The sequence below is a fragment of the Pleurodeles waltl genome, chromosome 9 (assembly GCF_031143425.1).
Source record: "Pleurodeles waltl isolate 20211129_DDA chromosome 9, aPleWal1.hap1.20221129, whole genome shotgun sequence".
In the NCBI taxonomy this organism is placed as follows: Eukaryota; Metazoa; Chordata; class Amphibia; order Caudata; family Salamandridae; genus Pleurodeles; species Pleurodeles waltl.
Window position 1 is genome coordinate 1,153,538,662 of NC_090448.1, and position 24,656 is coordinate 1,153,563,317.

A 24,656-nucleotide genomic window follows, 5' to 3' on the forward strand; every position below is an offset into this window, starting at 1 on the left:
TTGCTTTTGAAGCCTGCCTGTGAGCCATTTATGGCTCTGCTCTTGGCACATATATCAGATTTGGTGGTTCTGTTATCACTTTAGGCTGACACTGGTGTCAAAAGTACATTTGAAAAATCACATCTTAGAATTTTCATGTGACAGGAGTGTCCACAGGAGAAGACCTTTCTTCAGATTCTAAAGGTGACAACGGAGGCGTCTGATAACCAATGCAGGATTAGTTTGAATCAAACTCTGATGCCTTAGTGTCATTCACAACAGGATACAGAAATGTTTATGTGCACTTTGGACTCTGATGCTACTTTACCTGCAGATACCAGGAATGTTGGTGTTTTAGACAAATTTGCCAGAAGAAACTGCTTTGGCAAAAGGCATGCTAAGCAACTGTAGTAAAGCAGCCTCCATGTTGAATAAAGACCTGTATTAGCCGATGCAAAAGGTTTCCTTGTTCGCAAATTCTTACAGGTTAGCAGGCGTCTGAAGAGTTTCTCCAGTTTAGTGTGACTTACCGATGTTTAGCTCATCTATCACCACACGCGTGTCCGTTCAGCGAGTTTCTGCGGGTCGGGATGGCACCGTCAAGTCAGACCTACTTGGACACAGGGTTCTTCTGTCTTTTTACATGATCTTTCCAACTTTCCTGTAACGTCAAAAGAAATGAGGAGAGCAGGTTCGTTCGTACAGGAAACTTACATATGCAAAACAAACAAATGAGGTTTGTTTTGCAGATGGACGTTTTCTGTACAAAGTGAAGCTTGTGCTCCCTTCTTGTTTACTAGACCAGGAGCGGTGAGTTTAGGGCACACCCTTACTTTGTTGGTTGGTTTCCTGTGGCAGCATGCCTGGATGAGGACCACAGTTTTTCTTACATACAGGCACAATTCAGAGCTAGTGATTTGATCAGTCGTGCAACTGCTAGAAGTCCAGGTTTGGCTTTGTATTCAAGAAAAGTTCAGTCACTGCAGAACGTTTTGGGCTTCTGACCACCATTTGGGAAAGACAGCAGCCACTGGTAAGGTTTGTGGTGGTCAACCTCCTCAACTACTCTGTAGCAAAACTGATTTCTCACCAGGTTTTGTTCACTTGTCATGTTGTGGATTGGTGGTAGGATTTCTTTAGAAATAAAATGAGATATCAGACCAATGTGTGTCTTACAGATAATCAGAAGTGCTTTCTAAGAAACCTCAACATGTTCTGCCTTCTTTGTAGGCAAACTTCTTGATGGAGTTTTCGGTTCTGTCAGAAGCGTGCCATAGAGGTGGTTGCACCTTCTCAGCAGAAAAAGGTCCTTTCTTCTTGGTACAATTTCTAATTCCAAAGAAGGGAGGATTTAGTATATTTTGTATCTTCCCTTCCTAAACAAATTTGTAAGGAGAGAAGTTCAAGATGTGGACTTTGCGACAAATGCTGGCTTTTCAGGAACAAGAGTGGATTGTGTACCTGAAATTTCAGTGATCCTATTTTTCATCTGTATACATCCGGAGCACTGGAGGTTTCTTAGCAATGCAGTAAGGGGATCATCTCTTCCATTTCAAAGTAATATCCTTTGGCCTTTCATGAGCATCAGGTGTCCTTACCACAGCTATGGCTATCGTAGCAGCTCATTTCAGAAGGACTTCAATTGTACTTATCCAGGATGTGTCCTCTCCTTCCCTTGTGATGGTAGTTTGGCCTTTGCAACTAATCTTTTTGGTAAGAGATGAGTTTGCAAATTGTAAGAGGCCTTTTCCATCCCCTCCTTCCAAAAAGTGTAATTCTGAATTCCTGTATTAAATTGGTGTTTCTTCCTTCAGAGAGGGGTTCCAGCATTAAAATGATACTGTTATTTGGAAAAAAAGCCAATTTTAACAATCAAGGGGTTATTTGAATCTTCTGGGTTTGTTGCCTTGTGTAAAGGCCAGATTGGTATTGTTATATCTGCAGTGGGACATACATCTTCAATGGACCCTGTTTCAATGGCAGCATCTTGGTCCTCAGATTCTGGATGGGTTGTTTTGCTGGAAGTGCAACAGGACCGCACATTCAGGACTATTTGGTTGTAAATTTGAGGGCTGACTGACTAGCCTTGTAGGCGTTACTTGCATTCCTCTTTGAGAGACCAGTGCAGATTCTAAAACACGAAGGTGTGATGCCTTTGAACAAACAAGGGGTGTGGTAGGCTTTTGCCCATGTGCATGGTGGATCTAATGGATCTAAACCTTTGGCAGTGGGTGTCAGACAGGACTATTTTGTAAGCAGATATCTAGCGTGACAAGGAGAATAAGACAGTAAGTTTCCTGAGCAGACTGTCCTTGACAAATCATCTTGGTGGCAACTGTTAGAGCAAACACCCTTAGGATGAATCTTTGAGGGAATTCAGTGTATGGCCTGGGCTTGTTCTCCATTATGTTTCTGCCTCCATCCTGGATGCAAATGGTGACTTGCAAGATTTTGCTTCACATGACTTGTATTGCTTTCAACATTCTTAACTAGCGTGCCATCCTTGGTAACAGGATGTTTTCACCTTGAAAAGAGACTCCTGCATGGCTTCTTCCTTAGAGTGAAAATGTGTTCATGCAGTGTGGGGTTAAGTAGTTTCACTCAAATTTAATGGACGTTTAGATCTTTTTCTTTATTTCTCTCAGCTGGCTATATTAGACACTATTTTTGCATCTTGTAGGTCATCACCCAGAGCTATTTATTCAGCAGATTGACTGCATTTCCAAGGTCGACCCGCTGCAGGCTCAGATAGTTCATATTTTTCGATTCGCTTTTTTCCACCAACTCACAAGGATTTCTAGAGGTGTATGGGGTAGGTTATTTGTAGGCTTTCCTGTGAGTTAACTGTGAATTCAGGTCGGGGTTTTCTGCGTTTCCCAATGTCTTCAAAAGTTTTGACAAGTCTTTGGCTATCGGTGTTTTGTTTTTTTTTCTATGTCTATAATCACTGGAATGGTATTTTTCCATTGCTTATAACGATTTCCTCTCTTACCCATTCCTACTGTCACATTCCTTCAGTCGTACTTGCTCTTAACGCCTTTCTTTGAATTTGCCCATTTCATTTCATGAATTTGTAACTTTTATCAGCATCCTCCCTAAAATTTGAAAAGTCATGCTGTTTAGGCAGTTGCAATGTAAACCTAAGATCAGGAGTGATGCATTTTTAGGGGATGACATTGATTATGGAGGCATCCATATGCACAGTGTTATTTGTTGCTACAGTCCTAATACCTGCGAAAGTAAAGCTGTTTCCCTCTTTTAATAAAGGAGGATGGAATCATGGCAGCACTCATTATCCTGGACTGAGAAACTGCTTGTTGTGCAGCAACAAATCTGCTGGCCTCTACACAGCTACACTCGGTGAACAGTGAGCTCAAGCTATAAGATGTGTGCCATGCTTCCAAAACTGGACTGAGAGTAGGGTCTAGGGCCTCGGGGATTTTGCAGATGTCCACAATGGCATATTAAGTTGCTTAGCATGGCCCACGTGGGTCGTCGTGGTAGCATCCATCACCGAAAAGTGTTCATATGTAGGTGCTGCACTTGTACTGTTTGACACTTAACAACAGAAAAGCTGTAAACCATGTTGCAAAATCTGGTGTTTTCCGGTATCTAAAAAAAAAAATAATAATCTGTTCGGTGGTGCTTTTATTGGTTATAATTAGTTTTAAATAAAAACCAGAAAATATACTTATTGGCATCTATTTTTGACTGTTTGTCATTTAAATTTCCAGTTGTAAATCGGCTTCTGAGAGGCTTGTTAAACGAGTTCAATGAGGCCTTTTCTCATCCAGTCTTGAGATCTTAATTTTACATTCCTAGTAGGCCCGCCATTTGAACCATGCATTTTTGTTATTTAAAGTTAATTTCTTGGAAGCTGTTTTTTTTTTTTTAATGGCTATAACTTCAGCTCTGAGGGTGAGATGCCACCTTGTTTTTCATCCTTTCACAATTTTTTTTCAAGTTAAGCTTTCTTTTTTTTAACAAAACGAATTGGATTTTGATATCCCTCAGGCTCAGTCAGATGTTTATCCTTCACCTGATCCCTTCAAAGTGGTGTTACAACCCTCATGTAAATAGCTGTGTTTATGAATGCAAAGAATTTACAAAGTCTGACCTTGCACTCATGAATCCTTTTACATGTATGTAATATTACTCCAGGATAGTGTAATGCCGCACCACAAGTAAACCTCTACACAGGTTGAGTGGTTTTGCATGGTGAGTTGAGACAACCCACAAAATCTATAGCGAGTAACTTCTCTCAGACTCGTTTCCACTCTGGAAATAGATGTATTTGTGCCAAGTAAATGTGTAAATCTCCACTGAGTATGGTAAAGAGAAACACCTCATTTGGTAGGGGCTGTGAGGTAAGGGCTTTCTTCAAATCTTTTTTTTATTTAAAGTTCACTTGCAGTGTTTAAAAAAAAAAAAAAAAAGCGTCATTTCACAAAGCTGGATTGGCTTTCAGCTTGTGCAATTGTACAACAAACATTTCCTGAAGTATGCCTGACACCCTTCTACTGGCACAGCCTAGACTTCTTGTCACATTGCAACATGGGAAATGATGGCCTGCATGAGTGAATGAAATACGTAAGTGCTAGCATACATCATGGATACATCTTCGTTTTAGGAGAAAGAAGAGAAGGAGCCTCGCCCTACAGAGTATTCTGAGCTGACCCTGAGTCCTGTGGTGCTGCTTCTGAGCTGGCTTATCATTCATACTACAAAAGAGTGACTGTTCTTATAGCACTCTAACTGAATTGGCTACAAGTTTTCTACAGAAAAAAGTACTTTTGCAGTTCTCATATTCGATTTCGTCTTGATTATGCCAAGGAATCATTGAGCTGGGTTGAAATGTCTTCTTATTAAAAGTGTAACGAGCATTGAGAAAGCCAATAGGTCTTTCCTTTTGGATTTTTGGCTTTGACAGTGGCTTTTAGCCATGCTGCACGTCATAGCTAAAGGGGAAACAAAAAATAGATAAGTGTCTGCCCCCCTCAGTTTGAAAATGTGTGCGCCTACAAAGTGACACGGGCATTTCTTCTTTTTTTTTATTCACTGTTCCGAGTTGGATCAGTAATAATTTTTTTTTAGCAAGAACATCATTTTAATGGAACGCAAATGGAGGGTAGGCAACATGGAGGGGTCTGCTCAGGAATGATGGAGCAGACGTAACAATGGGGTGGAAGCAACACAAGGATGCATGTGGGGGAATCAATATGGAGTTGGGGTGGGAACCCCATACAAGCTGACAAAAAAAGCAAGGGAGTGACAGTCAACCAGTGGTATGCAATGAGAGGAGCTCTAAATCCACTGTATGCAGACACTAAGTGTAGAGAGCTGGCTTCTGGATGCAGTGTCCCCCAACACACACACAACCCACACACACAACCCACACACACAACCCACACACACAACCCACACACACAACCCACACACACAACCCACACACACAACCCACACACACAACCCACACACACAACCCACACACACAACCCACACACACACACACAACCCACACACACACACACACACACACCAGCCCCCCCCCCCTTTCCTGGTTTTTAGATGCAACTTTGACTGAAGTGCCCTGGGTTCCTGCTAACCAGGTCCCCAGTGTTCCTTCCCCAAAACAAGACACCTAGTCACTCGATCCATAGATACGTTTCTGATGTCCTGTGGTGAGAGCCTACTCTCTTGGAGACCAGGAACAAAGCCTGCTCTGGGTGAAGGTGTTGACACCTCAAAACAGGATGTGCATTTCCGTGCAAAGACAAAGCCACCTTTGTTATGCTACCCAGGTTTCTCCATATGGTGGAGATGCCCCCCCCCCCCCCCCTGTCCTGACCCCACTTCTTGGTGGCAAGACAGGTGGGGATATTAGTAACATTAGGAGGTGTGCACACATCATGCGGTCCCACCCCTATGGTGGACTAACTGATGTAGACACCACTTTTCATATTCCTCCATCTTGTTCTGGGCGGAATTAGCATTCTAGGGTCAGGGTTATGCCCACTTCCCATGGGAAGTGGTCAAATAGAGGGTGTAGTCACCCTAAAGGTAAGCAAGCCATTGGCTGCTACCTGGCAATCCCTTTAATGCCCCTAAATTGAGTTTTTATGTGGCACCCCTGAACCCAAGAATTGGGTTTTGATGGACCAAAGAAGGATGAATAGGAGTCACTACGTGGCGAGAACAGCAAAAGAGCTGTGAACTTTTGGTGCAAAACCCTGCCTGCTCTCAACAATCGCAACAGAGTGACTCGTCCTGCAAGCTGGAGAACTACCAATTCCTCTGGTAGCCTGCCAGCACTTAGAAAATCGCCGCAGTCTTCCTTGGAGTACAGGAGCTACTTCCCTGCAGACACCAAAAAGCAGATTCAGATTCACCGTCTTGCAGCTCCCCTGCCTGACTGATGCCTTAGATGACCAGGCGAAGGTACTTGTGTTCTGGAGGACCACATTTATCTTCCCACCAATTGTGAAGACACCAGGACCAACCGGAGCCGTGCAGCACCAACACCCAGGGTACCAGTTGAGGGATGTCTGCACCACTGAGACCCCACTTTGTGAGTGGCCTAGTTGTCCTGATTTTGCCCCTGCCAGCTGTTGACCCCTAACCGCAAGAAGTATCTTTTCGCACCAGCCCCCTTACCACTCTGTACTTGATCCGCCCAGCCTAGGTAACGAAGAACCAGTTGTGCCCTCTTGTTCGAAGACCCCTTGCGACCCGCGTCCCTGTTTGGGCACACTCGCACTTTTTTCCCAGTCTCCCTCTGTAACCTGTTTTCAGGTGCCCTCCGCTCCCATACCACAACAGCACACCCAGCTACAACCTCGTCAGCACCCTGCACCCGGTGAAACCTGGGTGCCTCCTGAAGACCTGCTGGTAGTACTGTGGGCCTTGGACCACTACAACTCCAAGTTCAAAAGGTGAACCCCTGAAACTAACTATCTTTTTTTCATCACTGACTTTTCCTCCGATAGGTTTGCATTGTGCGTAAAAGTGTACATAATTGAATGTTTTGCTTACCTGTGAAAATTGATAACAAAAACAGTGCCTACTTGTGATCAAAGTTCTTGCTTTCAAAACATATTTTAAAAGTGTTATTTTTCTAATTTAGTCTAGGATTTATTCTTTGTGTGTCATTTATTGCCTCTTTGAGTACAGCAAAAACTTAGCACTGCCCTCTGATAAGCATAGCTGCTTGCCCAAACTACCATAAAGGAGAGTTAGTATTATCTGTGTTTGCCTCTGTAATCCAATTGAGGATCCACTGGACTCTCTGCACGGTGTACTTCTTTTTAGTGCACCATATAGAGAGCCAGCTTCCTACAATAGGTGTTTGCGTGACCTGTTTGGTAGAAAAGACCTAATAAAAACCAAGACTGCTGGGGCCTTTTAAGACAAATTTGTTGGCTACAGTTCTTATTAACTAATATCTTGTGACTTGCTTTCCTCAACGAAGCTCAATGTTACTTCTGATAACTCTTTTCCGCCTCTCATAGGAACGTGCTAAACACTTTGTGCTCTGCCTACATCTTAGGTCACTTCTGGCAAACTGTTTTTTTTTTTAACACAATATTGTATTTATTCGATACATGTTCATCTTTATTGATTTTTATTTTTTGTTTTTTTTAAAAAAAAATTCCGGTGTGTGACTGATTGTCAATTGCTATTCATTTATATGCTGCACTACTATGAAGAAACATCCTCTGTATGCTGACACAGCTTTCTAGGCTTATCAGAAAACTGAGACTTTCTAAAGATCTTACATATGTGCCCAAGGAAGGGTGCAATTTTGCGTGTAGATTTGACACTTCTTTTATAAATCTGAACCTGCTGTATACAACTTGATTCTATATCAACTAGACACAGTGACCACATTCAAAATGAACCATTGTACATTTCATTGCTCTGCCATCACTAAACTGAGTTAAAACTACAGTGACGCTACTCTTATAATTCCTGCTTGTATTGAGTCACACTTTTCTACTTCACATTGCCTTGAGGAGTTATTCCATCGATGTACCTGAAAGGATAATGTTATAGATGCAAGTGAGTGTAGCAGTGCAAAATATTGTATTTTTTTTTTTAAACTTACAGATTCTTTTTTTAGGTCGAAGCCTACCAGACAGCAAAGCTGTCTGGTTGCAAAAAGACTTCTTGTGGGCATTCTGAAAGCTTCCCCGGGAATGCATTCCACCCATTGCTTACCATTGGCTTTGTGCGTGTAACTCACATTTTCTGACTTTCCATCTGGCTTTGTTTTAGGGATGTCTTCATCCTTCATGTGGCGCCATGCTTATGCGCAATCACTCCTTGTATTCTTCCACATGTCCTCCTTTCTGCAAACATGCCTTTAAATTTTGTTCTTATCTTGTCACATTTGCTGTGCATTTAAAGACCGAGGTCAAATGCCAGGCTCAATTATCTGAGGGAGCTTTGTGTTTATTAAATTTCTTTAAATGAACTGTGCAGCTATCTCAGAATATATCAGAATTACAAAAGCACAAATGATGCAAATTTTTTGTAATTCGGAAGTGGGGTGGAATCTAATATTTGAATACCATCAGAACAAATTGGTACACTAGTTGATGCCATTTCCATACATTATCGTTTGTGCGCTGTATATAGTTTTTTCTGTAAAACTTTGTGCAGATGTAATGTTTTTTTTCGATCGAAAATGTTTTGTCGGTAATGACAATGTGCTACCATGCGTATGCCACTCCACTCTACGCCCGACACGCCCTGCCACTCCATGTCCGAATTGTCATTTCAATGTAAAATGTGTTCTCTGTAATAGTAGTGCACTACCACGCCATGTATTAGCCACATTACGCCATTCAGTTCTATACCACTGCCCGTCCACCCTGTGCCAGCGTGTCACTCCAACCTACTCCACCCTACCCTACAACACTACCTATGGCACTGTACGCCACTGTGTGCCGATCCACTTTACGCCGCACTTCTCTACAGCACTAACTTTTAGCCATGCTGAACAGCAGCCACTCTGGTGCACAACATGGCTTAAACACATTGGCAAAGCCAATAGCTCCTGCATATGCGAGACCTATTGGCTTTGCCAGTGCTATTTTCATTTAAGGTGTCGAAATGACAGGCTCAGCACTACAATACAGCCTACCCACACAGAAACCAAATGTTAATTTATTTTCACAATAATAGTGTATAGGAATTAAGTTTGAATGGCCTATTTTCAATTGATCATTGCTGAACAGACGTGGCTAGGTTCTGTCTTGATAATGCAAGTGAATCCAGACTTTTTTGATCCATCAGAGTTATCACACTTCCACGTGTTTGGCTGACAAATCAGTACAGTATTTTTGTTGCAGGAACAAATGTATATTGAAATTACCCTCAGCCAATGTTGTGATTAGCCGTATTAATCCTGCTTCTTACTTTGTGAATTCTTGTACATTTGTCATTTGTTGTGCTTGAACTTTTAACCCTTTCTTTGATTTGTATTCCTTTTGCTTTGCAGCTCAGTCTGATGCAAGTCCCAGTGTTTCTTTTGAGACCTCTCAGAACTCTCTCTCCCCCTTCGTTATCAGTGCAAAGCACCTCTCTGGTTCAGGAAATCTGAGGAGCAAAAAATATGAAAACAAGAAGATACATAGGTAAATTTACCCCCTGAATCTTTCCCACTGAACGCTCCTACTTTTGTCTTATGCTTTAAATTTGTAAGACTATGCAGTTCTATATTCAGTACTGTCCTAATTAGATATTCCCAGTGCCTTTCACATCATATCTTTGTTTGGGTAATCTTTCAAATGTGGGCATATCCTCTCCCACCTACTCTGCTACTCTTTTAGGCTTGGGCTGCCCTAAATCAAATAGAAAAGTCCCTATTCTTTGCGTCAGTAGTCTAGCTGTTCTCTACACTGCGCTGACCGTTTGTCCATCACTCATTCAATCATGCTTATAGCTTTTTTTTTTTTTTTAGCTCCACTTAAAAAAAATTTGGTCTTCTGTTTACTTAACTTTATTATTGGTGTGTAAAGCTGTGCTATACACCCTGTGCTTTTTTTAATATACAGATGTTAATTTTGCAATGCTGTGGAGCACAGGCAGGCTTATATCTTCCAAACAAAGTTTCTCCACGTAACCATGTGTTTTTTAACTTCAGTTTCATGTTTTTTTTTGCCAATCGATGTAATAGTAATCCTACTCTAAACGTCTTTCTCACACCTCGGTTTGACCACTGATGTACTTTTCACAGAAAAAGGACCTAGAGGAACCTTTTCTGGCAGCCTGCCTTATCCAGCAACTGTCTGAGGACAGAGTACGTATGTGAGAAAAGAAAGGTGGTGTAGATACGGAAACTGCTGTAAGATGGAAAAACTGAGCATTTATTTATGAGATTGTTTGAATATTTGGCCTGGATTCAGGAAACTAGGGACAATTGTTCTCCACATATATTCAAGGTTACTCCATTGCTTCAAGTAATCCCAAACTGAAAGGTGTTCCTCAGTGATTGCAGTACCTCCTAAAAAGGTGGAGGGAGGGGGGTGTCTGTGGAGTAGACTTGCTTGAGTAAATCCTACAGGCCGTAGTGGGCCAAAAGTCCCTCCCATTGGACCCGAGAGTCAAGGCAGTAATGTCTTGTGAAGGTGTGGATAGACACCCAAATAGCCGCCTGGTGGATATCCACCATTGGAAACCTCTCACCAGTAGTGTCATGAAGACCGTGACTCTGGTGAAATGTACCCAAGAGCCGTCAGGAAGACTCTTTTTGGCTGGATGTGAGCATACCTTCATTCATAGGTCAATCCTCCATGACAGGGTCTTGTTGGGGATAAGAATGGAAAGACAATCCAGAAGCACACCCTAACATGCTCATAGTCACCCAGCGCTCTTTCGTGTGCACACTCTGAAAACCATTAGCTTTTCTAAGGTCTAGTCGGTGAAGTCATCTCATCCCTGGAAAGGAGATGGAAATGATGATTGTGATTTAAACAGTCACCTAGCCCAAGTTCATCTCCTCCATCTCAATCGGTCTCTTACCCCTAAAAGGCTTTCAGCCTCCTGCAACGCTTATTCAGATTTGGAGCCTTCACCATAGACATTGTACCCAGGGTTCAAACTATGCTGATGGTTGAGTGTAGCCATCACTCCATCATTCTCAACCTTCAGTCATGACAGAAGATAGGATTTCCTTAGAAACCTTTATTGACAAGTATCGGAGACTGGTGTTAGTGTGATTCTTCATAACTGATCACAACTCCGACCAGTAAAGCCTGTACACCTGCTCTCACTGAAGCAAAGGGTGTGATGTCTGATCCACAGGGTTGTCCGGTCATGCATGCACCATTACAAACCTCCTTGAAAGCTAATGTCTGCAGCAGATAAAAGTTTCACTTGCACTCTACATCTGGATATGATAGTCAAAACCTTTTGCTCACACAACTTTTCGACTAGGAACAGTCTAACCCAATGTCATGGCTACAGCCAAGACTGTTTTGGTTTCTCAAAAAGAAAAAATAATCGTTCTATTATTCTAACTTTGGAAATCAATCAGAAGGTAGCAGGACTGAGGTTGGTGGAACCTCAGTCTCACAAAACTGTCCTATATTGAATAAAGATGGGGAATCCTTTTGAATGGGTGAATGCGAACACAGGCACGCTAATATTTCTTTTGGCCTTAACTAGGAAGTGTTTTCTAAAGTAAACTTGCATGTTTAAATATGGTTTGACTCCTGTGACTGGTCTTGTGGATTGACTCTAACTGGTCTTGCGTTTTCAACTGGGAGTCCAGGTAACGATGCTTGACATGCCCTTTTGGATGAACACACTGTGGTTATAAGTATCATTCAGAAGAATAGGTTACTTAATAAGGTACGAAAGGTGTGCATCCTACTGAGACTAAGATGACTGAATGTTGGCAAAGGACGTTCTCCAGATGAGCCTACTAAGCATTCAGAGTTCCAACACTTGATGTTCTTAGATAGCCGGGGGCACTCGCTGTGAAATGAACAAACTTTCTCCATGCAACTAAGTTTTCTTATCCGCTTTTCAGCACTGTGATATGAGCACTTGTATGGCCAAAACTCTAAAATACAATAATGCTAAGGGGCATGGCTAAATGAATTGCATAAGATGTTTCTGTCCAAGGTAGCTGGACAGTGGCCACAAGTCTCAGCCAGGGAGGCGAAGCTAAGGGTGCAGAGGACAAGGGCAGTTGCCTGTTTGGGACTAAGGCCAGAAATGCCGCATTTTTTGCTATTCACCAGCAACCACCTCAAGGCATCCACAAGCATAGTAACACTCAGCAAATGCACATAGGCACGTACCACAAATGAACGCTATGCACATTACAATACCTCAACAACCACTAAACCACCCCCCCAAACCACACCTATACATCCTTCTACCCCAACTTCTACACTGTGGCATCTTCATTTTCACACAAAACACCACTCTGTGCTGTAACACTAACAAATCCACACATCACCAGCACAACACAAAGCCACATTGTACATAACTTTAATGCATCCTTACAAACACAGTAGACCACAAAGTGGTTGCTGCACTACTTCTTTTGGACTTCTCAGCTGCCTTTGACACAGTTAACCATGATACCCTAATACAAAGACTGTACGAAGCTGGTGTAGAGGGACTGCTCTTGAGGAAAAGATAACATAAAAAGAAAACAAATAAAAACATTGTTATAAAAAATACTCCGATAAATTACCTTAAAGTACTGCAGCACTGACACAACTTTAAATCTCAATATATATAGTCTTCCTTATACATGCATACCCTTTCCATGTAGTCATATATCTATATATTTATTTACTTTACTTCTGATGTAGGAGAGAAAGAAAAAAACTTTCACTCTCCAATGCACTACTGTCTCACCCTATACCTCTCTAAATCTGTCCCCTATCTCCACTCTCTGACGCATCCCAAACCCTTTTCTAGACTCTTCCCTCCTATTTCCCTCCTGGCTCACCCCCAGATCTCCTTTTACTACTATGTTCTCCCAAACAACGCTTCTACATTCTTCCCTCGTGTATGTCTCCTTTGACTCATCCCAAACCTCTTTTTACCACTATGATCTCCCTATTCCCTTTCTACACACTCTTCCCTCTTCCATCCCTCCTTTCACTCATCTCCAACCTCATCTTACTACCATGATCTCCCAATCAACACTTCTTTATTCTTTCCTCTTCTTATCCCTCCATTAGTTTAATCAGTCCAACTAACAGACTTGCATGCCCACCTCACACATTAGCCCCTATTTTTTATTAATAATCCTTTTGGGTTCCAGAGCAGCACGCTACTCATAAAAAAGCGCCTTGACGCCTCGTTAGGGGTAGTAAGCGGTATATAAATACAATACATTGCTTCCATCTTGAGATTAATTAGACCATATTGGAACTCTAAAACCTCTGTGTATTCTTATTCACATGGTTCTTGTTTGCGTCACCCAGTCTACCTTGAAAGACGTACAGAAATCTGTCAAGGGTCCAAAATTCACCATGACTATAATTAATCTGCAAAGAAATTGCCAAATGGCCAGCTGTGTACTGCTGTGAATCAGTCAAACAGAAACACCCCCCACCTTGTCACCCTCACCCTCACCCTGCAAGATCTCTCTTCCAGGGAATACATCAATGGATTCCAAACCTGGTGATGCAAGCTGTGCCACCTTCCTCACGTGTTATAGAGAAACTGACAACACTGACATATCCATAGTGCACTGATATTCTCTCAACTTGCAAATCCATGACATAGGAAACACACCACGGCTTATCATGCATGCTACTAAAATATTTAGCAATCACATTTGTGAAGCCATGGCTAAACTCTGGCACCTTCAGAATGTGGTCCTGTTTGCTGCCTTTGGTGAACAATTGTTTTATATGCTAAAGTATGTAAAACCATACTCGTTGTAGTGTGTGATGTATATTAATCACAAAACTGTTAACACCTGTTCTCTGCAGAAGGCAGGTTTGCAAATGTTTACAATGCTTCCTTGCCATTTATGACTTTTTTTTTATTCTTTGGTGAAAAAAGTGATGAATGGAATGCTTGAATGAATCTCAGTCACTGGTAATTCTCGGAGCCACATCAAAATCTATTGTTTTATTTTGCCCACCACGCCACTTCAGATTAGATCCAACCACATGCAAATCCTCCCTGGTCCTTCTTCGGGTAGGACTAAGTCTGATTTAGATAAGGTTGGTCTCTGTCTAGATTGGCACAGTGGGCAAAAAACAATGTCTGGAATGTTTCCCTGAGCGATTACCAGTGGCTGAGATTAATTCAAGCATTCCTTCTATCACCTTGTTTTGCAGCTTTTTTCTACCAAGCATGTGACATGTATACCCACACTGCAGAGACGCCTTACAGGTAAGTAAGCTTCTTGCTATTATAGTAACGTGTGTCAAAATCCTGAAATATCATGCAACTATTAAAACAGATTTGCATGCTATGCTTCATTACATTTTACAGATTAGTATTGTACTCTGGTCCTTTGGACCAGAAATGAAGTGACTTGTACCAAAAATTGCATTTGTTTTCCAGGGTTGAATCCGGAAAAACAGGATGCTTCTCTCCTAAAATTAGTCGTAAAGAGATGGTTCGCCGTTCACTTCGCTTAAAGTTCAGCCTGGGAAAAAGCAGCAGAGAGGTATATAGGAAATAACTTTTAAAATATATAGATCAAAGCTGTTAGTAAATGTTCATATGTTACAATCGTGTTCATGCACTTGTGTTGATCTCTTCATAAGCTTTTTGCTGCTGTATCTTCTTGGTTGCTGTCTTCTCAGCTGTCTGTCATCTAGCTCCCCTAGGAAATGAGGCACAGAAATAGCTACTTCAGTTCCAATGACTGGCCTTCTTCACCCACTTCAGCTTCTAGCATTGCATGCACTGTTTGTAACAAGGCAGCCTTATTGCTGGAACATGCAACATTGCCTACCTCGTGAATGGTTACTCCTGCATCTGAAGCCCATGTTGTGCTTTTGGAAGGCGCACTACAGTGGTATTTTGTTTTATCTCTGCCCAACACTAGCTTCCAAACTTTGGCTCTTTGTGGGCAAGAGAAGCAGTACTCACAAGTGGGTGAAAATGGTTGGAGAAGGAGGAAAGATACCCTGTCAACACAACTTTCCCAAACACCACATATTCTCAGATGTCTCCAGCTGTGTCAGAAAGCCAAAATTGACCTTTCGTTAGGACCTATGTGACTTGAATTCCGCAAGGCCTTTTGGTTTACCCCATCTTCCAGGCAATGTTTGTGCACAGGATTACTGCATATGCTGTTTGGTGTTCTGCAATGTTGGACTCGCATAGCTTCTACTGTTGATGCCAGGAAAGGCTATTGGTTACTGTGGGTTGTCTAGACATTTAGGTAAACATTGAACAGTAAGGATGCTCTTTCCACCTTGCCCCATAAGGCTTGAGGGGATTGAGGTGGTATGGGCTCTGCTGTGAGGAGTAGAAATGTGTTCAGGTCTAATTTGAGCAGAGATGGATTGATGTGGGGATCGATTCCTCCACTTTTCTCCCCTCAGGGTTTGAGTTTGACCTTGTTACCTTGTGAATTTGTCCTTTTAAGGTGTGTACAGCTTTAAAGTTTTGGAAAACAAATCAAGTGTTAAAAAGTGATCAAAAAGCTTTAACCTCTTAGAAAGGGGTATTTGTGACTTCTGATTTGAAATGTTCACATATCTCCCATCAACCTCTATTAGTGGAAGAATTGTGGCAAGGGGGAACAGCCAACTTATTGTGCTATTTGTATCGCCTCAAACGCCTTGTAAGATAACATTGCGAGTAAAGTTTTGCTTGGCTTGTGCTTGGTAGAAAGAGTAGATTTCTAGTGTGGCTTGTGTGTGAATAATTTTGAGTTGTGTATGAAGTTCTGATGGTGTCTTCAAACTTCAAGGATTTGTTTGTGTGCGTAGACCTGGACTGGAGTGGAGCACAGAGATGTAGGAGTTGTGCCTTTGGATATTCTTTGAGAAAAGGCCACAGCATGGGGGCACAATCCGCTCCTGGAGCCCATTAATAAACAACTGTACACCCCAGCTACATGAAACCAATGGAAATGTCCTTTGGCACTCACTCCCGAGAACATAATGCTCAATTGAGATCTAAAATTATATCTTTTAGTGACTGCTCAGAAAATGTAATAATATTAACACATTAATAACGTGTCTAAAAATAAAGTGGCTAAATGTACAGTTGAAAATTTTAAAACGTACGGTAAATGTCAAGAAATTAGTATCCTCAGATTGATTCATGGGAGCACTACCGGTGCATTAAACCAAATATAGTATGGACAATGTGTGGTTTCAATTGAATTTATAAAAGTTCCAACCTTCCTATTAAAATAACATGTTTTATTCTTATTTGTTTGCAAATTAAATCAAATGTTATCATTTGTGTGTTTGATGGAATGCTTGTGTGTGTGTATGTGTGTGTGTGTGTGTATATATATATATATATATATATATATATATATATATATATATATATATATATATTTTTTTTTGTGTGTGTATTTTACGGTTCATATCATCGACCGTGTTTTGGCCGGGGTCCTGAGTAATGACTCGGTGGAAGGTCCTCGGATTCCAATAATGATCCAGTGGGGGTCCCCGCGTTCCAATAATGATTAAGTGTGGGTTCGCAGAAGCCAAAAGGTTAAGAACCACTGGTCTAAATTTGCTATGTAAATGCACTTAACATAACAGTTTTTTGTGCATAGTTGGAGTAGGCTCATGTTATGGCCTCTGAGGGAAGAATTTGGTGTTGAGTGAGGTTCACAGGGGTGTCCTAAAGATGTAGTGGTTATTGTGTTTTTGTTCTTACATCTGTGCTTTATGCCATGCATTGAGTGGCTTTTGCCATACCTGCTTTATGGAGCTGTATTGGTAAACAGCTACCTTTTTGTTTCTCTATTTGGTTGGTAGTGTGAAGATATGTAGCCTGATCTGCTTCAATATTTCCTCGATTCATTACTCAATACTTTAATCTCTGCTTAGTAGAATATACGGAATGATTGTATTTTGCTGGCCTTCTTGTGTGTTCTAGTATAGGCAAATGTGGCGCATTTCTGTATGACTTGTTAGACATATTTAATCTTAATGCTTAACTTGAAAACTCTGCACTAGGTAGGGTCTTCTCCCCAAGTGCGCTATTTTGGTTGCGGCAGTATGTTTCAATTAGTTCCCAGAGAGCATTAATGGAGGAGACAGTGAGTTATGGTGTGTTGAAATTGACCCATTTATTCCTTTTCTGTCCTGGTACGCTACCCAGCCCATCCTCATTTCCTTGTGGTCATCTTTGGTCTCAGTCCTTTTCTCCCTTCCATTAGCTTGTTAATTTCTGTTCTATTTCTGTAACACCAACTTTTGATTACTCTTGGGAATCCCAGAGAGTGTTTTAAGGTGACTGACTTAGGTCTTGCTCCCCCTGCTAACCCTCACCCAGTTCTTGCTGATTTTTATTCGTCCTCATAGTTGGCACATACCGCTTGCATTTGCCTCTCACCCGCACACTTGGCTGCAGTCCCAGCAGTTAAAAAAGTGGATACATGGACACACAAACAGTTGCCACGAGGAGGCAAGCAGTATTTGCATTGCTTCATTTGTCTGTTAAACAGAACTCCCTCTCCTGTACAATTCAACAGCACCAATTATATTTGTTTCCTTTGGTTAACACAGTCTTTTGACTGTAGCATTTCAGATACTGCAAAGTTTTACTACCACCTGTTTGCGTTCAGAGAGTGTGTCTATCATGAAAAATGTGATGCTAGATTCAAGGGAAACCATCAAAATTTGACTTCTACCTCAAGTCGTCTTACAAATACTTTTCCATCCCTGATGGGCAAACAAACTTGGCAGCCCCAAAGGGCAGGTGACTGCCCACTGATCGTGCTTCTCTTGTGAGCTCTTGCTTGAATCCCAAATCACATGGCTTCCATAATGGAGTTCCTGTGCCCTGACTCTTTCGGACATGAAAGCACACAGTACTCATTAGCATGACATGCACACATGCTTGATTTCCATGTTCTAGTACTATATAGACTCCATCTTTTATTGGAACTTGGGCTTTTCTCTCGCATGGTGTACTTAACAGTGTTTTCCTCTTTTTCCACCTGCTGAAGAATCTGGTAAACAGTTACCCATCAACCAATGGATCTGAAAGCATCGGTTGGCGCCTTGCAACCCAACAGGAATCAGAACAAAAGGTTGAATTGCCCAAGGCAGCTTTCTCCCCTGTGAAGGCTACTAAGAGGGGTAAGAGATGTAGCATAAAATGAGACTTTGTGAATTAATTAGAATTTAGTCACTGTCATTGCCACTTGGGATTATGATTCTGTTGTCATTATTTCAATGAATAATGCGTATATTGAAGGCTTCGTATTGTGTATTCTTGCGATGGAGGGGATAGTACTGCGTTAAAACTCAGAAGTCTCTATAATGGTAAATCTCTTGACATTACAGTCACATACATTACAACACTAGACCCTCCTTTTCATAACGCTGTGCTTGCCCAAGTAAAGTTTACTCTATCACTCTATAAACTGCTTTATAAAGAAGTGTTTCAGGGGTGCAAATCCTGAGGCTGAAACACTCTCCCTTGATGTTCAGGCCCCAGGCTAGATGTCTTGTTCGGATATTGGTAACTTGAATGAGCATGTAAGTGGTTCCTCCTTGACTTTTCCGCCGTTACGGCTTCTGACAACGTTTTTTCGCATTTGAATGATGACGCTGGTTTTCAGATTGATGACTAATTTACTAAGAACTATGAAAATATAACTACTTCTAGCCATCTGCTTGTCATCTTTCCCCACACCATTATTCTGACCACAAGCATGTGGGAACATTTCAACATGTTATATAGCCCTAGTAAGTAAACAGATGGAAATTCTTCTTTTTTTTTTTTTTTTCTACTTTTGATGGAGCAGTGCTAACAGTTGCTGATAAATGTTCTCCAGCATTGAATCTCCCATAGATTCACATGCTTGCATCATTTCTCATTGTCAGGTGGGAATCACGACTGTTGAAACAACAGTACTGACACACATGCATGCATTTATTAGTTAGTAGAAGTAGCCCATGTACCTTATTGTGGTTGGTCTAAACTACAGTCTTTGAGGTTGTGTTCTGAATTCCACCTGCTTAAAGGCCACTATTGCTCAGATTTTCTGTTGTGCAGGATGTACCATACAAACTTCGTTACAAAAGAAGACTGCACATGAATCTAAAAAGCTCAACACTGATGTACTTTTACAGGCAGACCCACTTGAATTATGTGACAGTGTAGGGCCAAATTTACGGCAAGGTTCACTAAATTCTGCTGCAAGAAAAGCCAAAATAGTAACTTTTGAGCTAGAAACATATTTGTGATGCTAAAATTGACAGATTATGCAGCAGTGGAATTATATGGCAATTGGTGTAAATTCATAATTATGCGGGAAAACGCAGTGACCACAATATCACATAATTCCAGTTGCCCTGGTTATAGGTAATTAAGTTAAATCTTCAGCAAAAAGAGCATTACAGAAGGTAAACAACTTATTCTTCTGCATGAGGAATGGCATCCCCAAATGCTGTGCCTTAACCAGGAAAGGGCACCACTGGGACATCTGTAGAACAGCATTATAGAGGAACTACCATTTCGTAGCCACACAATAGTGTGTGGATGTTCGAAGAAGTAATCAATCCAGGGTTGGGTACAAGCAGCGCTTTGTAACCTATTTAAATAAGGTGATTCTCTTCCTGGCGTGTTAGTCAAGCATGTGTATCCATGGAAGATCCAGTGGAGAAGAAAGTTAATTAGCATCAACTGCAGTTTGTCAGAGTTTCAGATTCACATCCAACCCTACCTTCTTTAATGAGGTGCACGGTGTGGCATGCATACTTGTTGGACGATGTGACATATGATGCCTTCAAAGGGGTGTGGATTTCAGAGACTGCACATCTACCCCTTGACCACCCATTTGAGTCCTGACTTAAAACATGAGGTTTGTGTGCTGCTTACATTGCTGTATTGTTTGTGTGCAAGTTTATACTGTTAAAAAACAGAAGTTCCAAAGATTCCCAGTTATATGGGCTTGCAGTAAGATTGGACAGGATCTTACTTTGTGAATTTCATGCCTTTTCGAGTTGTGTGATGAAGCCACTGCTGACATGTTGTTCGCTTCATGGCTGCTTTAACTGTATTTTCCCGATGAATTTCTCTAAACTATCAGGACCCACACTGTTTAAATATCTAAAAAGATGATAATACTAAATTAATAATCGAATCCTTTACTGTCTTTAAGGTGCAAAAATTATCTGCAAATCAGAAGAAAACCTACTGACTCCAAAGTGTTCAGATAGCACGAATTACCGAATGTCTTGGACTGGACCTGGTCAGTCGGAACCCCCACTCAGGGATCCTGAAGGGACTCCAGTTATGGGAACTATTAACCCAATTAGTTTTTATTCGGAGCCCTTGCTGGTTGTAGGGAAGCCCCCTGCTTTCCCCTGTGAGCCGAGGCCTGGACCTGTAAGTTGTAAACCTGACCAAATGCTGATGGACTCGCCGCTCAGTGGGGAGGAGAAACACATCGCAGAAAAAACGCTGGTGATGATCAAGAAGGCTTTTTCAGAATCTGGGAGTGATCTTCATGGCCTCATCATGGGTTCTCGATCTTCACTGGACAGGGAAGAAAGGCCGGCTGAGACTCTCGCTGAGTCTGCAGTTGGAGTGGCTACCACTGTATTGCAAACCATCCTGGACATTACAGGTGTAACTGACCATGTCACTCCGCATGCTAACAATCCCGGGCAGGAAAAGGACTCAAGTGATGTGAAAGAAAATGGCTTTTCTGCAAAAGCAGACCCTAACATGGAAAAATGTGTCACAGAAGAGCCACTAGGGAGTCCTTCGTTAAACAGTAACGAGAAACCATTATCAATGGCCCCTCCTTGCCAGGGGTGCTCATCGGAAGATCAAGCTAGTGAAGCAATCAAAGCAACAACTTTTCAACAGTCTGAAGTTCATGATGATGCAAATGATGGTGCACAGTTGACACCCTGCACATTGGAGAGAAACAGTATGGTTTCCAATGTTCCTGTGATTGCAGCACCTCTGAACTCTCCATCTGGAGCACAGGAGTCTGAGGATGCGCACCCTGCCAAGCTGTGCCAGTTAACATCGACTGCCAGTGACGCAACATCCAAGTCTCTATTGCCATCTAAACATGTGAGGGTTTCAGATCACATACAGCGGTTCAACAAGCTCTCTTTAGATGATCACCAGTCTAAAAAAGTGAAGTCCCCGCTCCAGTTCCAGCGCACACCTGTCCGTCAGTCCGTTCGCCGAATCAACTCGCTTTCTGAGATTAAAAAACAGGAAGCATCCAGCATATTGGTGAAATCTGGCACCCTTGGTGCACCTTTGCATAAATCAGCAAGTTGTGACCATACTTTCTTCTCCCGTGTGGAGGAATTAGTAAAGAATTCTGCACCACCCAAGCCTTGTCCTGTAGCTGTAAGAGTACGACCAGCATCTGCTTCTCTTTTGCAAAAAAGTACAAGTGTCAGGTCTCAGAAATCTGATTCCAAAGCAGCTTCCAAGCCAGCAGCAGATACTTTGTTGAGAAGTCGTTACACTGGCGAGCCAAAGGTGGGGCTGGTCACCCAATCTAAGACTGTTTTGGAAGATCTTACTAATCATGACACTACAAAAGTAGCTGGGAGGGACACATTGGACAAGAAACCAAGGGCATGCAAAGCTTCTGCACCAGCTCCAGATACTGGTCTGGCTCGTAAACTTTCTGGGAAAGAGAAGAGCCGGTTCAAAGGCTCACCAAAGAATCCAATCACCAAGGCCCAACTGCTTCCTTCTTCGAGGCCTCTGGAGTTGTGAGCTGCTGCACATGTGCGAACTGATCCCCTTTTAAGAGCATCCAATCTCCTTACCTCTGCAGTATGTACATATAAAATAGGATCACACTCTGCAGAAGATGTTTTGCTTTTAAATATTTTTATTTTTTTTAAATTTCTTTTTTTAATACAATCGAATATTCCAAAAATAAACGGTACAAAAAGTAGAAGTGACTTGCCATTCTAAATCAAGTGAACTCAACTTGAATATCTAATGTACTGATTGTGAAACCCGAATATGGATAGGTGGTTGTCTTATTGTGGAACTTACAGATGCTATTGCTTTACTTCAGCCACGTTTGTGCATAGTTGACAAGGTGACTTTGCTTTCTTACTTAGGCTGCTGTAAGAAGGCTTCTGATGTCTGTACATACTGTATGAAACTTTGACTAAGTACCTGTTGTGCAGTGGTAATGCACATTACTTATCACAAAGGATGGTTTTTGTAGTGGGAGCTACCTATTTCTATGGTTTTTTAAATGGTTACCAGGCGTGAGAAGTGAGATTATATTATACGATTGACTGCCATGTGTGTGCAGTCTTGTTTCTGCATAAAGAAGACTTGTCACAACTCCCACCTCTCGCCTTGGCGTGTCATCTAAGCTGCTTGAACGGCGGATGGTCATCAGGATTCATAGGCTATCCATCCCCTTTGTGGGTTAGTAAGTGGTTGGTCAAATGAAAAGTTGAAAACCTGCCAGGCTGAGCTGGACTCTTGTGAGCCTGGGAAGATGCTCTCATCACTGGGTTTTCGACCTCCAATATTGGCCGCCACTCGATGCTGCAAGACTGTGGTCAATTTGCACTTCTGTGGGTATTGCTTCCTATGTGAAGCAACCGATGGTGTGGTTACATGGGAATGATGAGTGAGGCAGTAGTGTGCATGTGTGCCAACGCTTGTTATGATGTCTTAAATGTTAAAACAGTAAACAACAAATGTTGTTCTTAGTTGATGTCAAGCTGTGTATGTGAAAGGAAATTTTAGCTTTTCACAACGGTCAATCGCTCATGCACATCAGCGTAGTTCCCTTTCTTCATGAAGTTTTTTTTTTTTTGCATTATTGATGTCTTAAAATGGGAGCTGCGTTTATTTGTTTTGCTTTTTTTTTCTTTGTATTTTTGTAATAGAACCATTGAAACTGAGGCTGAATGTAAAACAAAAAAAATTACTCTGTCACAGGGCAGATGTTTACATTTTTGTATGTTACTGTTGGGTGATTTCTTAAACTATTACAAATCGTCTTGTGTTTTTTCGATAATTGCTTATTTTTTTCAGATTGCATGTTGGTTAATCATTTGCTGGTTTCCTTTTCTGTGTAAATATTTAATATTTATTCTTTAGTGATTCCTAGCAAGAATCAGTCTTGCTACAATTAAAAAAAACTTTGATTGCAACAGCATTGCAGGGAATAGTGATTGAGTAGGGGGTTGACCTCCTACACTGTCAAATTAAAGGGCAGCTACAGACTTTAATCTGATATGGACTGGTGTTTAAAAACGCCTTGGCATATTCGGGTGAGAAATGTTGGCCTTTGTTAGTGAGGTATCTATTTTTGCATGTGTAGATCAGTTCTTTTGGTCTGTCTGCTTTATCAAATTTAATATGTTTGCATACGAGTTTTGCAAGTGTTGGAATGTGGGCGTAGGATTGGTTTATCGTGAGGAACAGCACAGTAAGTATCACAGTTTACTTGGATATAAATTGTGACAATCTGAAGAGCTATCAACATTTCAAATTATATCCATCATGTAAAGCAAAAAAAATAAAGCATTGATAATTTTAATACTTTGGTTTTTCATCTCATTGATAGCTATTGTATCCTACCTTAATATTGCTTTTGTTGCGAGAAACCTTGTCGTTTTTCCTGATTCATCTAAGCCTTCAATATGTTTTGCCTTGTGGATCGCTTTTTTTTTTGTGTGTCCTTGTTCCCTCAAACCTGTGAGGTGGATTCTGTCTCATTTGGCAATATTAAAGGACAGGGCCTGTTCACAGATAAGCTTCTGTGTGTCTGAGAGTCAAGTGTGCGAGCAAACCAGCTCCTTGCTCCTATGTTCTCATGCCCTTTGCCCTATGGACTGGGAGGGCACTGTTTCTCCATGGAAACTCTTCTGAGGAGGGATTTGTCTTGGCTTGGGATAGCTTTACATTTCACTGGTCCTTTTGATTTCTTTCTCTTTACTAGGGCCTTCAGCTGTGATTTAAGTATTAATCTTACTGTTTTAAAGCCTTTTCAGTTACTGTTGCCCCTAACATCTCCACTCTTGTATCCCTTGCAGTGTGTAAAGTGTTCAGAAATCTCTCAAGGCAGGTGGTGCAGTTCATGATGTACCTTTTTTGGCATCATGGTGCAGAATTGTTTCTGCAGAACTGGATATATATATATATATATATATATATTTTTTTTTTTTTTTTATGCGAAGCTTTTTTTCAGTATTCAGTGCTATCACTATGGATCCTATCTGTTACTTTTTTTTATAAGGCTGCCTGTCGCGCAGTCAAGTGGTGTGGGTTTCTTAGAGCCTACCCTCTAGTGAAAAGGTTGTTCTTTTGATGCAGACATGAGCTCCTGTTCCCGTTACAGAGGCCTCTATCAGCATGCAATGCACTGCCCTGGGTGGAAAATTCATCAGTCTGACTTCTAGGGTTTCTTTGTCCTAAGAAGAGGGTGGAGGTAGAGTTGAAAATGTGGGGCTAGAAAAAAGAAGAAATGAGAAATCAAGCTTGGGGGGCGGGCTGGGTAATGAAGGGAGCGGTGTGGATGG

General features: G+C 41.6%; 1 protein-coding gene across 2 annotated transcripts in view; it reads left to right on the forward strand.

Moving 5' to 3' along the window:
• ARHGAP11A (Rho GTPase activating protein 11A) overlaps window positions 1–23,674 on the forward strand; it is a 97,640-nt gene extending 73,966 nt beyond the window's left edge. For both annotated transcript variants that reach the window (XM_069209001.1, XM_069209000.1), the window contains 4 exons: window positions 9,482–9,617; window positions 14,530–14,635; window positions 18,119–18,251; window positions 20,282–23,674. In XM_069209001.1, the coding sequence (XP_069065102.1) occupies window positions 9,482–9,617; window positions 14,530–14,635; window positions 18,119–18,251; window positions 20,282–21,873 (1,967 nt within the window). In that variant the 3' untranslated portion in view covers window positions 21,874–23,674. The remainder of the gene's footprint in view (window positions 1–9,481; window positions 9,618–14,529; window positions 14,636–18,118; window positions 18,252–20,281) is intronic.
• The last annotated feature ends 982 nt before the right edge of the window (window positions 23,675–24,656 follow it).